This window comes from Ylistrum balloti, unplaced genomic scaffold (assembly GCF_031769215.1).
Source record: "Ylistrum balloti isolate Yb309-2 unplaced genomic scaffold, AGI_CSIRO_Ybal_v1 Utg369932, whole genome shotgun sequence".
NCBI lineage: Eukaryota > Metazoa > Mollusca > Bivalvia > Pectinida > Pectinidae > Ylistrum > Ylistrum balloti.
Genome location: NW_026782044.1, coordinates 701619 through 717689, shown reverse-complemented (window position 1 = coordinate 717689; position 16071 = coordinate 701619). Strand labels below are relative to the sequence as shown.

The following is a 16071-nucleotide window of genomic DNA, read 5'->3' as shown; positions in this document are numbered from 1 at the left end:
CGGACCAAGGATATCTCTTTGATATGGTTAATGTTTATTCATTTTGTGTCCTGTATAGATCAAAAGGTGAAAGGTCAGCTTTTATTTGGTGGTCACTAGGACAACACACAAGTGTCCAGCGGTTTGCTATAAACCACTGGCATTAGGACTGAAAACAACAAATTTTTTTCAACACAGTATTAAAAAGTATTTCCAACAATAGCCGGATTATTATAATGAAATGTCCATTCCATTCCCTAAAAAAATTCATGGAACTGGAGTTGGTGAGCACAATCTCTCCCCCAACACTATATACTGCTCAGAAGACAGAGCTAAGGAAGTAAGAAGGCAGGGAGGCAAGGTGGGTGGCAAAAAGGCAGACAAAAGACTGAAGGAAAATAGGTTACCTTTTCTCTTACCTCCTTCTGTTCCATGGGGTTGACAGTTATGTTGAGAGCTGAGTTATCCCACTCCATCTCCATCATTTTATCATCTACCTGTACCACAGTACGTCTGTGTGCTGCCCTGATACGAATTACACCCAGGATAATCATAAACAGCAGGAATCCGACACACACCACAATGATCGCCACCATTCCAACATCTGGTGGTAAAAATGGGGTAACAAATTATTAAATGTTATTCAGTGTTCTCAAACCATACACAAAGTCTGTTTATTTAATTTCACAAGAACAAATATCTTGCAGCCTGCTGTAATAATTATCATCTCTTGTAATGTTTAAATAACTTATCACAATTCTCAACATAGTTTACTTTTACATATTTTATATTTTTTTACTGAAGTTTTCATTGATAGAAGACTTATTATTTCAACAATAGTTTTGTAATAAAAGAAAATTAAAGAAAAAAAAATTAAAAAAAAAAAAAGATTTTTTGACAATCTCTTGATGCAATCTGGCTACAATGTTAACAAAGCCACTAAGTAAGATTACTCACTCGGAGATGCATGAGCTGCCACTCCGACTGGAACATTACCACCAACACTGCTATCCAACTTAAACTGCTGGATACGGTTCTCCTGTGCATGGGCATGGACAATTTTCCTTGGCTCACTGTGGACTGCCACAATCTGTCAACATAACAGCAGCTGAACTACAGAAACTTTCATGGCATCAAGGTCTAATTTTATAACAAATATTTCCCTACTGATCTAGTCTTGACTAATTACAAAGGAAAATCATATTAACTGAGCATTTCTTTTTTTATCCCATAATTCTTCTCATGTCTTTTAATATTTCTTCACATCTAAAGGAGATCTAGAGATTAAAAACAAAGAGTTAAAATTCACATAGTTAACTTTACATAGAGGTACATGGACAAATCCAGTGGTAAGATACCAAAATTATTGATCATGTGACCTTACCTTGACCTCCAGCTGATTGCTGATGAATCGACCACTTTGTGAAGAGCAACTGAGGATGAATTTTCGACTGTTGAGTGAGTTCCCCTTGTTATGGAAGTAATAGAGTTCTTGTATCACTCTCTCATAGTTTTCCTTAGAATCGGCATCTGTTCATATAACATAACACTATAAGGCATCTTTTTACAGATTAATATAATATATTGAAATTGTGTGCTATTTTCTATTTGATAGGAAAAGATTTTTCAGGTCAATATTGATAAAATCAAGGAAACAATATCTAAAATTGGATTTAGATTATTGATATATGTTGTGTGTCTTAGGCTGCTTATACACAATGTTAAAGAGAAAGCAGTCTAGCCATGTTTCCCTAAGTGACACACATAATGATTATGTATTATGAAATATCTTTTTTTCCTACTGAATCCACACAAGTGTTCTTCTTGTTACTCACAATATTGATACACAATCAGATTCTAGAAGTTTTTCCCTAAAAAAATCACTTATGTTCTGTCTGTATTTGTACATATTCTTCTTCATCAGTAAATGTTTAATTCTCACTTGTAATGACAAGACCACTGTTGGTCTCACTACCCTCCAGGTGCATGTTGAAACGTGAGATGGTGCTCTCTGGAAGATTCAGATGTTCTACGCGAAAGTCCAGTGGAGGGTCAGCACGGATTGTACATGTATCCAGTAAAATGTCCTGTTGGGGGATGTCCTTTTCCATGGTCTCCTCTGTAATAATAATCACACAAGTATTTACAAAACAAACAAATGTCCCTTTAAAGCATCCTAATAATACAACTATTTTTAACATTTAAGTACTGGATGTCAATTTGTTAGCATTTATATTTTTCTTGATCACTTGAAATTTACAACATCCAAATTTACTATTCAGGTTTATAGTCTTCTAGTTCTTCAGATATAAAGGCAATCTTCCCTTAGGAACTGTTTTTATGTTCTCTTTTGCCAACTGACCCCATATATATATTAACAGAGGTACACAAGGAAGTCAGTAAACAAACATTAAGGTTTAATTGCACTAAAAATAATCAATTATACAGTGCATCAGAAGTCATTAAGCCGTAACAGGCCTGATATTGCCATAAACTACTGAAGTTCCAAGTTCTAAAAGGTAGTGAGAGATTAACAAGTATTTGGAAACATGCAAAGTAAAGGAACAACAACATTTATGCCTGGTACTGATTAAAAGCTCTAAAACAGGCACTGCCTTACGTTGGTTCCTTGTGCGAGATAACTTGTCTTGTAGTTTCTGTATTTTGGACGGCATTGTGCCATCTTCTTCTTCCTCGTCTTCGTCTTCATCCTCTTCAGGAGAGAGTCCATTATGGAGCAAGAAGTCAACACTGATACGAAGGCCATTGAAGACTCTTTGGCCAGATAGAAGTTGAGAGGCCGTAGACTGGACAATGTGAGGTCCAGAAAGGGAGATGGATGGGATTGGAGCTGGGTTTACCATCACGTAGGTCTCAGCAACAGGTAGAATTACTTCCTTACCATTACAACTGTAAACAACATATTTTAATCATAATTACACACCATTAAAATTCATTTTTGTCTCTAAAGCATTATCCCATCAAAAACTAGGTGGAATGGTACCATTCTCATAACACAAATTTCTTCATCACTCCTCTTTACTGGATAAATTTGCAGGATTGTAAAATTCACTGATATGTCAACAACTGGCGAAATCTTAAACATTGAGGCCCCTATTCCTGCTTCAATAGAAATGGAGGTTATCCAAAAACTTGTCATCAATTTGAAAAAAATTAAAAAATAAAAACCTTCAATTTGACTCTGTCGTATCGATCTTAAAGCAATAAAGATGATAAAATATCTTCCATGAATTAGCAGCTTGAATAGACACTGCTAGAGAAACAGATCCTAACATTGCATATATCTCACTAAAGTATCATGTATGAACAGGGCGAATGCTATATACCTATGGCCATATTACGAGGGGGATTCAAAATTTAAAATTTGAAGATCAAAATACTGACCAATCAGCAGGTCAACTTTGGTGAATATCCATGAAACCGTTCAGAAACTAGAAAAAGGTCTATAAGACATGGTCACATTATGTGTATACGTACTGGACATTGGTGGAAATGTCGATGTTGCGTCGCCCTGGGGTGGGGAACTGGCGAGCATTGAGATAGACAATATCTCTGACCAGATTCTGCACCTTGGTTACATTTTTACCTTCAATGGTGAACTCTGTCATTTCACTGTTGTAGCTGACTGCCTGTAAGCAGCAAAGAAGAAAGCGTTTTAAATTTGAGTCATGAGTTTTGAACTTCAAACTATTTATGAGGCATATACATGTATATTGTACCTTTAACAAAAATTCCTTTACATTCAAATTTGCATGAAACCTATGGATTTTTTAAATGTTGAGTTAATCTAAGCATTTAGGAATGCTTGGCCTCTTCAAACATTGAGGTTACAACAACCCCATTATACAAACTTATATTACAGAACTTACTGAACCAGTCAGCAGAGACTTTGTTCCCTTGAAGTCCAGGTTTTCCTTACAGCTATTGAGACAATGGATGACACGGTCACTTTCTGTCTGACCCTTCAGGATGGACAAACCTGCCAAGAACCCCTGCAGGTAGTGCTCAAATTTGTTTTTAGCACCTAAAAACAGAAAAAAAAAATTAAATGATGTATAGCGATGAGGACAACTTCACTCATATCAAAAAGAAGGAAATAGTCACATCAGTATTTAGTATTCACAAGGAAAATCTTTGTTTCTTATTTTTTTTCCAGAAAATGAAAGTCTGAGATATCACACTAGGAAAAATGTGTATTAACCATAAGTAACAGGAAGACATCAATATCATGCTGATATATTTTGTATAATAAATCTGGATTACACGGAAAATGATCACTGGTATACATTGTATTATATAGGATGAAAATATTTTAGATAAAGAAATCACACAGTGTGAGGAAACATTGGGTAACAATCACTCACTTCCGTGACAATTACACAAAAAGAAATTCTTACAGATGTATTATTACACAGGAGGAAATCATTGTTTTTTGTAAAAATAGGAGAAATCATTGATTATTAGAACAACATTTATTATGATTACACAATGATTATTCATTTTTTATTATATTTACATAGTGTGAAGTCATTGTTTACAATGATATAATTATTTACTACGATCACATTATCTTTTTTTTTTATCTGCAATTTCAAAAGGAGATTTTTTTAAATATAATTAAAAATATAATTGTTTACAATACTTACAGGGAAAATCATTTTTTAATTACTAAAACACTGATAATTCACAATTTACTATTGCAAAGGGAAAAATGATTGTTCCGATAAAAATCTGAAGTCTTTGGTTACTTGTATTCAGCAAATAAAAATTGTGACAGAGTTTTAATGATATGTGAAATAACCATAAAGGAATATGGCTAATAATACGACCAAATGGTTTCCCTGTGACCTGCAAACCTACCCTGCCAGCAGGCACCAACAACAAGCTTGGTGGAATGAACTTTAACAGTTCTGCGGAGAGGCCAATCATCAACTATTTCCATGTCAGCCTGGTCTGGGATCAATAACTTCCCATCAATATACAGTCGCACCTGTCAAAAACCAACAACATTTATTAGTCAAGAACAAATAACAGTCTTTATTGCTGTTGGAAGTCAAAATTAATTACTTCATTCAGTCAGTTCCATAACAGTAAATTACAATTTTTTATGTGCAGAAAACTCTGAATAACAAAATTTTCAACTTGCTGTTGGTGGATACTAAAATGCAAAAGTTGAAGCACCAATCAATTGTTTTTAACTTACTGTTGGTGGATACTAAAATGCAAAAGTTGAAGCACCAATCAATTGTTTTTAACTTACTGTTGGTGGATACTAAAATGCAAAAGTTGAAGCACCAATCAATTGTTTTTAACTTACTGTTGGTGGATACTAAAATGCAAAAGTTGAAGCACCAATCAATTGTTTTTAACTTACTGTTGGTGGATACTAAAATGCAAAAGTTGAAGAACCAATCAATTGTTTTTAACTTACTGTTGGTGGATACTAAAAAGCAAAAGCTGAAGCACCAATCAATTAAACTTTCTAGTTAATGTATTTACAACCACCATGTAGGTCAGGAACTATTTGGTAAATATAAACATATTTGGATAAGACTTGTAATGAACACCTACATGTGGAAAGTCAACACTGACGGCGTAGTAATGCCAATCCCCGTCGTTGATCTGAGGAATGCTCCAGCGCCACTCTGCAGGCTTGAAAACTTCAATGTCCTCTTCATCGTCTGCCTCGCGGCGCAGGAGAAACACAAGCTTCTCACCATGGACAAACCATGAATAATGGTGACGGTTCATACCTAAAACACAATCACATTCATGAGTTGTAACTTTGCATGTTTTGGTTATAAAATAACTTAGAAGGATAGAAAGGTTGCAGCTCATACCTAAAACACCACCATATTAATCACTTTTAAATTGGACTGTTTTGATTATAGAATAACTTAAAACGCAGCTGAGAAAATCTTAAGCATATATGTATGGAGTGTGTTTTGAATTACATATCAATATACCAATTTTTCAATGAAACCAATATAAATGACTTATCATAAACATCAAATGATGATGGGATTTTTATATTTTTTTTTTTTTTGTTTGTAATAAGATTCATTTTTTTTTGTAATATTTTTTTTTTTTTTTTAAATGTGGTGCAGGTTCTTCTTCATTTGTTATTATATAACTTCTGCTGGAGGATCATTTTGGTTTTCTACTCAAAAATAGTACTAGGCAAATATTAAGAAAAAGAGGAGAGAAATCTACTAATACTCTAGGCAATTAAACATACACTCTCTCACAAATTTCTAATTATCTTTCCTTTTATATATCGTCAAACATACACATAACACCAAACGTTAAAGAAACGGTTGAAGAATAACACATCACTAAGGTTATGGCCTACAAACATATTTAAGGAAGTTACCTTCGCCATCAGACATGCACACAATATGTTCTTTTTCAGGACGACCATCAGGACTGACTGTCCAATCCTCGAACTCGTGTTTCATCCATGTAGATATGGTAAAATGTTCGTGCAATGAGTGGTTGAAGTGAGATGTGGGTACTTCAACTGCATTGGTCTGTCCATCAAAGTAGAAGATCTGGTCACTCTCATGGCCATCATCAACGTGAAGAGTGCTAGTGTAGGTTGTCGTCAGACTTGGCGATGGCAACAGATCAACACTGTTATCATTGGCTCCTGTGGTGGTCACAAAATGATATTACCAGAATAAAAGATATAAAAAATGATATTAACAGAATAAAAGATATAAAAAATGATATTAACAGAATAAAAGATATAAAAAATGATATTAACAGAATAAAAGATATAAAAAATGATATTAACAGAATAAAAGATATAAAAAATGATATTGACAGAATAAAAGATATAAAAAATGATATTGACAGAATAAAAGATATAACCCCTTAAAACATTCGTTTTGATTATGTTTTTGTATTTGAACAAACCTAATGAATTCCCACTATAAATCTCAATACCATCGCTAAATCTTGTCATTCATCTAATTAACTTTAACCTTTTAAATCAAAACTCACAATAAGGATTTGCATGCTAGGAAATGTAGCTCATTTTAGACACTTTTGTGTACGGCAATCACGGTTAAAGAGCAATGTTTTCATTTGAATTCATTTACAGATTTCCAACAGGTCAACTTTTTTTTTAAAACTTATCCATTCCTTTTATTATCATTATTATTATTCATATTTAATTTCTGTTTTATTTATCTTATTATTATGTTCATGAGTGATCAACATTCTAATTCAATACCTGTTTAATGTATAGGTGTTACCACACAAAAATATATGACACACATATATTCTTCCAAATGTCCTGACTAATGAGGTAACAGAATTACAGGTAGCCGCAGACAAACTGCTAACTTACCACACAACTTTCTCTGGGAGACAATGGAGTAGGTGTCACGGTCACATCCTTTACCAATGTGTTTGGTTGCTAAGTGCATTTTGACCTTGACCCTCTGTGGGACACAGGTGTTATCACACCACTTGAGGGTGGCCCCTGGAACCACTTTCACCTGACCACTACCAGCATCATAGTTAACATGGTCTGGGATATCTGCAGAGCAAACATATTTATTTTAGGTATATATGAAATCACCTGTTCCTCGAACTAGTGGACTGACCATAAATATCACCCATAATGATTAAATGATAACAGTCAATCTTAGGTTTCAGACAGTACAGTTTTGTTGTGGTTGTTCAATCATTGCTTATAAAAGATATGCAGAGAAGACTAAATTCTTAAAAATAAGTCTCAGGTTACTCTAAAAGATTTCAATCAAATATATAACGAAATTTGTTTCTAAGGATAAAAATTTGGTCATAAGAATGGCTGAAACTTTAGATTTTAAGTTGATTCTATCTGAAAAATCAAAGGATACACTATGTTAGAATTTTCAAAACTCAAAAAGCATTTTTTTCCCTTTTGTTGTGAGCAACACTAGCTGTCTTCGATAATTTCATTAATTTATATTTTTTCTCAGGGTAGCTATCCTGACAATGTTGATGCTGACCTTGCCATCCACTTTTGCACACTTCTCTCATCTTGATGTTGATAACAGCTTTCTTGGAGCGCTTTCCTCCACAGTCTACAGCTACCAGCTCCAGGATAAAGTTGTGATGCTGTTTATAGTGTATCAGTTCAGTGTTTCTCAGGTTACCTAGCAACAAATTAATGATATAACTATCATCATTTTATTCAAAACAAAATCAACTGTTTTCTATACCGCGATATGGTCTGGATACAACACTTTATCTCTAACTTAAGGTCAAGGAGTAGGCTTATCAAAATGATGGAACAACATATGACAGATTAAATCAACACGGACTTATTACCAGGCGTGGGCTTATTGCTGAATAGACCATATTCCCAGCAGAGGTATACATGCAGTCAGATGAGAAACATTTACGTCATTGATCATTATCAACTTTCATTACATGTTGCTCAATGCCATGGGCCTGGATTACAAGGGTAACAAAGTATTGTATATATGGACATGTAAATTAAATGATTTTGTATTGAACGTACCTCGCCTATCGATGGTAAAGGGAACATTGTTTGTGAGGATCTCATAACCACAAATGCCGCGGTATTCAGGAGAGCGATCACTATCCGTGGCACGGACGCGCACCAACGAGTCGTAGAATCGTCCCTCATCCATCTCCACAAAGTAGTTGTCTTGGATGAACTTTGGTGGGAATTCGTCAACATCCTTCACACGAATGAAGATGATAGCCCTGAAACAGGTTTCTTATGATAGTAATACACTCTACACAATTTCTATGTATTAGCAGCAAATTAATTTGAAAATTTGAACTTCATATATTTTTTTCTTGAGGTCAACTTTGGATTTTGGCAATATCAATGTTAGTTATCTATCCTGGTGGTCACAAACAGTTCTGAAGTGTTTTTGTACGAATTGTTAAAGTACGTAATAAGAAATAATCAGTAATAGATCAACATCCTAAAGATGTATGTGAAATTCTACACCATTTAAAGTAAGAAAAATTGAGAAACAGTCTCTTTCTGCCTGACTTTTATAAGGTTTAGAAGAAATTTAAAGTCTTACTTATTTGACTCCCTTCTAGGGGTCCCACAGTCATAGGCAATGATGCTAAACCTATAGCGAGCTCGTTTTTCAAAGTTTAAGTGGGCTCCCTCAATCAGATTGATCTCTGCCTCGCCTGTTGCTCTGTTCTTAATATCAACCACGAATGGCATATCACGCCTCCGTGAAATAACATCATAGCCGCAGATGTATTCTGAAAAATACAACAAGTACATTTTTAGTTTATCAACAACATACCCCGAATAAACAGCTTTAAGACTTTCACAATTAAAAAAAAATATGACCCTTTTTGGAAATAAAGGCAGTAATTAAAATTAGACAGCAAGACTGATGCCCAATAGAATGAAATGAAGATGGGGCAACTCTTGCCAAAGTTAAACTTTCACCATATTGCCTTTTAATCACTAAGGAGAAAATACAATGGTGGCCAAGTTGCAAGTTACAGTAGGTCCAAAGATCATGAAAAAACTTTTAGTTACAACATCTCTTTTCATGATATCATCTGTGATTTACATATTCAAAACTTATGACACTTCAGACTGTTTCATGATCTTGGGGCCAGAAATATGTTTTTAGAGAAAACTTAAAACTTGGCAGAGACAAATATTTGTATGGGAGGGTGAGAATATCCCTGGTATTCCCATATATACTATATTTCACAGGTCTTTTGTCATGGGACTCTTATGGTATGTAAGTTAATATCAGTCAGGTCTTCAATACACTAAACTGATTTCTTAGTTTAAATAAATATTCCCTTGTCAAGTGAAGTAAAAATATTTTTTTTTAGAATGATGAATGCCAACATTACCAGCATATCTTAAGCATTCCCTGACAAGACGCAAGTGTGAAGTGACAAAAATTTGGCCAGGCGTTATGGAACAGACCCAAGAGTCTATAACTTCGTCACTGAGTCATCAGTAACATTTAACCACATGTGTGGCTGCTGCTGTTGATCCTTCCAAGAATCAATGAGAAAATAGACCCCGTGATATTATGTTTAGACCCCGTGATATTATGTTGATATCTGTGCTTAATCTCATTGTACTTGTCAACTTTCATGCTTATTGGTTTGAATTTAAAACTGACGTCAATTGTCATTATTAAACAAGACTCCTGTCCATCTGAGTTTCTACCAATATCTCCTACTATTTCATCAGATTGAAATCACATTATGTCTTACTAAATTTTTCACAATGAAAGTTGGATCAATCAAAACACAGCATTCTCAGTGAAAATCTAATATCTCTCAGAGCGCAATGACAACTCTGTGGAGATTGTGATTTAAAGACTTGAGTGTTCAATGTGAAACTAATCTATATGTATAACTATTTTACATTATCTGGCAGAATAATTAAACTGTGTATTTCATTGTTGTAATAATGGAACTAAGTATTTCATTGTTGTAATAATGGAACTAAGTATTTCATTGTTGTAATAATGGAACTGTGTATTTCATTGTTGGTAATAATGGAACTAAGTATTTCATTGTTGTAATAATGGAACTGTGTATTTCATTGTTGGTAATAATGGAACTGTGTATTTCATTGTTGGTAATAATGGAACTAAGTATTTCATTGTTGGTAATAATGGAACTAAGTATTTCATCGTTGGTAATAATGGAACTGTGTATTTCATTGTTGGTAATAATGGAACTGTGTATTTCATTGTTGGTAATAATGGAACTAAGTATTTCATTGTTGTAATAATGGAACTAAGTATTTCATTGTTGGTAATAATGGAACTAAGTATTTCATTGTTGTAATAATGGAACTAAGTATTTCATTGTTGGTAATAATGGAACTAAGTATTTCATTGTTGTAATAATGGAACTAAGTATTTCATTGTTAGTAATAATGGAACTAAGTATTTCATTGTTGTAATAATGGAACTAAGTATTTCATTGTTGTAATAATGGAACTAAGTATTTCATTGTTGGTAATAATGGAACTGTGTTGTAATAATGGAACTGTGTATTTCATTGTTGGTAATAATGGAACTGTGTATTTCATTGTTGGTAATAATGGAACTGTGTATTTCATTGTTGGTAATAATGGAACTAAGTATTTCATTGTTGGTAATAATGGAACTAAGTATTTCATCGTTGGTAATAATGGAACTGTGTATTTCATTGTTGGTAATAATGGAACTGTGTATTTCATTGTTGGTAATAATGGAACTAAGTATTTCATTGTTGTAATAATGGAACTAAGTATTTCATTGTTGGTAATAATGGAACTAAGTATTTCATTGTTGTAATAATGGAACTAAGTATTTCATTGTTGGTAATAATGGAACTAAGTATTTCATTGTTGTAATAATGGAACTAAGTATTTCATTGTTAGTAATAATGGAACTAAGTATTTCATTGTTGTAATAATGGAACTAAGTATTTCATTGTTGTAATAATGGAACTAAGTATTTCATTGTTGGTAATAATGGAACTAAGTATTTCATTGTTGTAATAATGGAACTGTGTATTTCATTGTTGGTAATAATGGAACTAAGTATTTCATTGTTGTAATAATGGAACTAAGTATTTCATTGTTGGTAATAATGGAACTAAGTATTTCATTGTTGGTAATAATGGAACTAAGTATTTCATTGTTGTAATAATGGAACTAAGTATTTCATTGTTGGTGATAATGAACTGTGTATTTCATTGTTGTAATAATGAAAATGTGTATTTCAATGTTGGTGATCACTGATGTTCTACTGTGTCACTAGAATAGAATTGAATTTTTTTTCTGCAAAAAGATCTGTAGAATAAGAATAAAGAATAAACATCATTTTTGTTGAGATAAAGTAAACCTTTAGTTTTACTTCCATGTATACTTCACAATTTCATATCTTACAATCAGATTTTTATTTTTTGAGTTTCACAAATTCAGTTCGAGCAACATTGAACTCATTTTTAGTGACTGGTACCTCAATGATTTTATCTTAGTTCACCAAGAAAAATGTTACTTGCTTTATGTCTGAATTACCTCATTAATGTTTAAGTTAACAATATCTTTGACATTTACAAAAACATTATTAACAGATTTTTTTAGCTACACCAAGGGTAGTACATTTTAAATACATCCCTGGACATTTTCAGTAACACCAAGTGTAGAACATTTTAAATATGTCCCTGGACAGTTTAAGTAACACCAAGTGTAGTACATTTTTAATACGTCCCTGGACAGTTTAAGTAACACCAAGTGTAGTACATTTTAAATATGTCCCTGGACAGTTTAAGTAACACCAAGTGTAGTACATTTTAAATATGTCCCTGGACAGTTTAAGTAACACCAAGTGTAGTACATTTTTAATATGTCCCTGGACAGTTTAAGTAACACCAAGTGTAGTACATTTTTAATATGTCCCTGGACAGTTTAAGTAACACCAAGTGTAGTACATTTTTAATATGTCCCTGGACATTTTCAGTAACACAAAGTGTAGAACATTTTAAATACATCCTTGGACATTTTCAGTAACACCATGTGTAGAACATTTTAAATACATCCTTGGACAGTTTTTACCCTTGTGTGATATGAATCTTATCAGTAATACAACATGTCCAGATTAGTAACTTCATTTTCCATTACTCCATGTACATTTTGTATAATGGTATGATGGGACAATTCCAGTTTACAATAAAGTAATCTTAGTCTACAAGGTCTAAGGACTAAGATCCATGGGACAAATTAGGGAATTATTTACCTAGAGACTAAGAAAAGTTCAGACCATGTAAAAAAAAATGTAACAAAAAAAATCAGGAAAACAGAAATAGACATTTAATCATTTGTAAGCATTTATTCTGAATTCTCTACAAATTAAAATCATATGTCTAATGATGTCTGATTTTATAATATCACATTGTCTATCAATTTCTTACAGAGTTTCAACCGAAGTTCAGACAGACAAGATTCCATATGTTTTACAATCAATCCCTTAATTAGTATGCTGGCTTTATGAATAAATAAGATTCCTTTAATGAATATGTATAATGTTTGTCATCACTACACCTGACATCAACCTGCTTCACATGTATGTTCTGTAGACAATGCAATAAGATATTCCCAGATGTTGTGTAATGTGCTGGCCAGTGATATAGAACAACCACTAGCGTACAGGCTCATCATGTCATCACGTCTCCTCAGGCAATTCAACGATTTTGGCAATCTCATTCACATATATATTCCATTACATTTCAGCAAAGAAATGAGCAAACCTCATCAGAATTTAAGTCATGTGCAGGTTTTTCTAATTCACTTGTGTTTCTAAGTGAATTAAAAAATGATCAACAAAATAATTAGTAATTAGAAATCATTGGAATACACCATGAAGTGGAATTAAGAAAGAAAAAAAAATCTTTTAAATTAAAGCTTTTCCCAAGACTGTTCATGTTGTATATTTCTGAATTTGTGTATCATAGAAAAAATTACTATGCATTCTATTGGTAGCCCTGAGGAGGTTTGTGTTGGACCAGACCCAGGTCTGTACTGATGTTAAGGTTTTGTCCTTGGGCAAGACACTTTACCCTAATTACTTTGGATGACATGAAATGGGCCTCCTGTATGTTGTTCAGTGAGGCAGTCACCAACTACTACAAGGAGACCCCACCTGTTTACAAGGTAATTAACCCAGCAAACAAACATATCAATCTACCTGTAAATTATGTCAATCCTGAGACTAATCACAGTTATAATGGTATACTTACAACATCATGTCACATCACTCATCTTGGAGATTATTAACACATTATTAGGGCAATTAAACACTCATTCTGTAATCAATACCCATTAACGGCTGGAGAATTTCAGAATTACTCTCAATTTATTGACACCACAGAATCCAATGAATAATTGACATACCAACTCGTAAATACCAGATTCTAGCAAATCTCTACTAATAGGATTTGACACGAGTCGACATTAAGCTCACAGGAAGTATCGTGTGGTGAAATCCTACAGGAATGGAATCTTAGTGTTACTCAATGAGATCAATACTCCCACAGAATAATTCAGAGCTTGCTTGCTGTTTCTTGTTTTCCCTCGCAAAACTAACATAAACCAAATTAAAACTGGTTGAAATGAGGCAAGGTTTGGGGTGTCTAGAACCAGATGCCAAACAAGTGGTGTATATCCTGTCACATTTCCACGAGATGAGCTGACCATTGGACGGGTCAGTATACACTTGAACCTTCACTTTGACAGACTACTGGATGTTAATATTGATCTCCCATAGCCAATACTTTACCATATATATTCTGACCTGCCACCACAACATGTAATCATGTATCATAGCTAAATATTCACTGTAGCCTTGACTCGTCCATGATAATCTCCACATGAATTATCTCCCATTATCACTTAAAGAAGGATTCATGAAAACAAGATTAGTTTTGAAAATAAATTCTTAAAACCAAAACAAAAAGGAGAAAATTCCTTAACCATGTTAGTATGAACCACTGAGAAAATGAAGTAAAAAATTGTTGAAGAAAGTTGCTCTGATTTATTGACCTAAAACATATACCAGTTTTAGAAACATATGTGCCTATATGATGTCTACCACTCACAGGAGTTGTCTCCCATTACTTATCAACCTATAACTTTTCACTACACAAATTCTTTTTCAGTAACCAGTTTGACAGAGATATCTCCCTTTAAACTTAAGTATATTTGTTTCAAGCTAACTTACATAAACGAGTTGACATAAGTCTCAGTTATCTCCCCTGATTTGCTTTAATAACTAGAGCTCAGTTGCACATTCATGTTATTTAGATAGATCTAATGAAGTTTTAGTATCAATGTTAACCCCAGATGCAATATGAATTCATGAATTCCTAAATTAGAATGAGACTAGTCCTTTCAACTCCTTCGTTAATATCAAACTTTATACAATGTGAGCCATAACCAATCAGACGTTACCTGTGAAATCACATTATAAGCATTACCTTGGTCTTACACAGTGGATATGAAGGCATACCTACTCGATCACAACTGATACATAGTTTTTATGTCCCATTTGATGTTTGTTTTCCTCTCAATTTTTGCATTTGACGCAACATTTGAAACCTTCAGTATGACCCAGCGGGGATCAATAATACAACCTTTTACCTATCATATATCAGACGACATTCATGATATCTCCCCGAGGCTACTGGGCAATGCAGCAGAACAAGCCAGCATCAAGGACAAAACAATTGTAAGCAATATCTAAAATGTATTAGGTATATCTTACAATCAGTTTCGCAAGAGCAGTGATAGTAGTTGCAGGTTAAATTTTGTTGTAACGAGATCACAAAATGTGTACATACAGGAATTTCAGACGAACCCTCTCAAGTATATGTCTGATTTATTGATCTCTGTCTATATATGCATGTGGTAATGTCTTCTATAAAAACTGCAGTATTCTCACAGATATTTGTCAATTACACAGCCGTATGTCTGACCAACTTAACCACACTGCAGTGTTTAGAGCAGCAAACGCCTAAATTCAAGGCATTAACTGGCATATCAGGCCAGCACTCTTTCTCATCTGGTATGCTTGCCACAAGAAGTGGAAGTAGAATCTCCACACAATCAAACTAATGTTAAAATCAATGGAGTTTAAATCTATTCCAATTTATCTCGACCATTCATTCCAAATTCTGGGGCAGCTACAACAACCATCAAAGCCACTGGGCACAATAAATTGTTGCTGTAGTCAAAGCAGCGTGCCAAGAAAGGTGATTCAGTGTGGGCCTGAGGCCTATATACTTTCACATCCATCCCTAGCTTCAGAAGGACATTTTTAGATCTACACAATGCATGGGAAAATAAAGAGATATCTATTTTTCTGTCATCATCATCAAATCTTTACTATTATCATGTAACTTGCCTCAGTATAGCTATGGAACATATGGCCATGTCACAAACATCACAGGAAAATCTTAGATAACAACAATCCAATCGATATTGTATACATCACTGTTTAGATTTTGCCTTTTTCACTGAAAAAAAAGTATAAAGATTTTTTATCAAGCTGA

At 33.7% G+C, this 16071-nt stretch overlaps 1 protein-coding gene across 2 annotated transcripts in view; it reads right to left on the bottom strand.

Moving 5' to 3' along the window:
* LOC132547075 (calsyntenin-1-like) overlaps positions 1-16071 on the bottom strand; it is a 47465-nt gene that overhangs the window by 4356 nt on the left and 27038 nt on the right. The window contains exons 3-16 of one of the 2 annotated variants that reach the window (XM_060210831.1): positions 9060-9252; positions 8519-8727; positions 8004-8150; positions 7355-7546; positions 6374-6649; positions 5572-5753; positions 4861-4990; positions 3870-4024; positions 3478-3629; positions 2600-2889; positions 1922-2098; positions 1364-1509; positions 937-1069; positions 387-583 (exon numbers count right to left, since the gene is read on the bottom strand). In XM_060210831.1, the coding sequence (XP_060066814.1) occupies positions 387-583; positions 937-1069; positions 1364-1509; positions 1922-2098; positions 2600-2889; positions 3478-3629; positions 3870-4024; positions 4861-4990; positions 5572-5753; positions 6374-6649; positions 7355-7546; positions 8004-8150; positions 8519-8727; positions 9060-9252 (2579 nt within the window). The remainder of the gene's footprint in view (positions 1-386; positions 584-936; positions 1070-1363; positions 1510-1921; positions 2099-2599; positions 2890-3477; positions 3630-3869; positions 4025-4860; positions 4991-5571; positions 5754-6373; positions 6650-7354; positions 7547-8003; positions 8151-8518; positions 8728-9059; positions 9253-16071) is intronic. The other variant, XM_060210832.1, reaches the window with a different exon arrangement.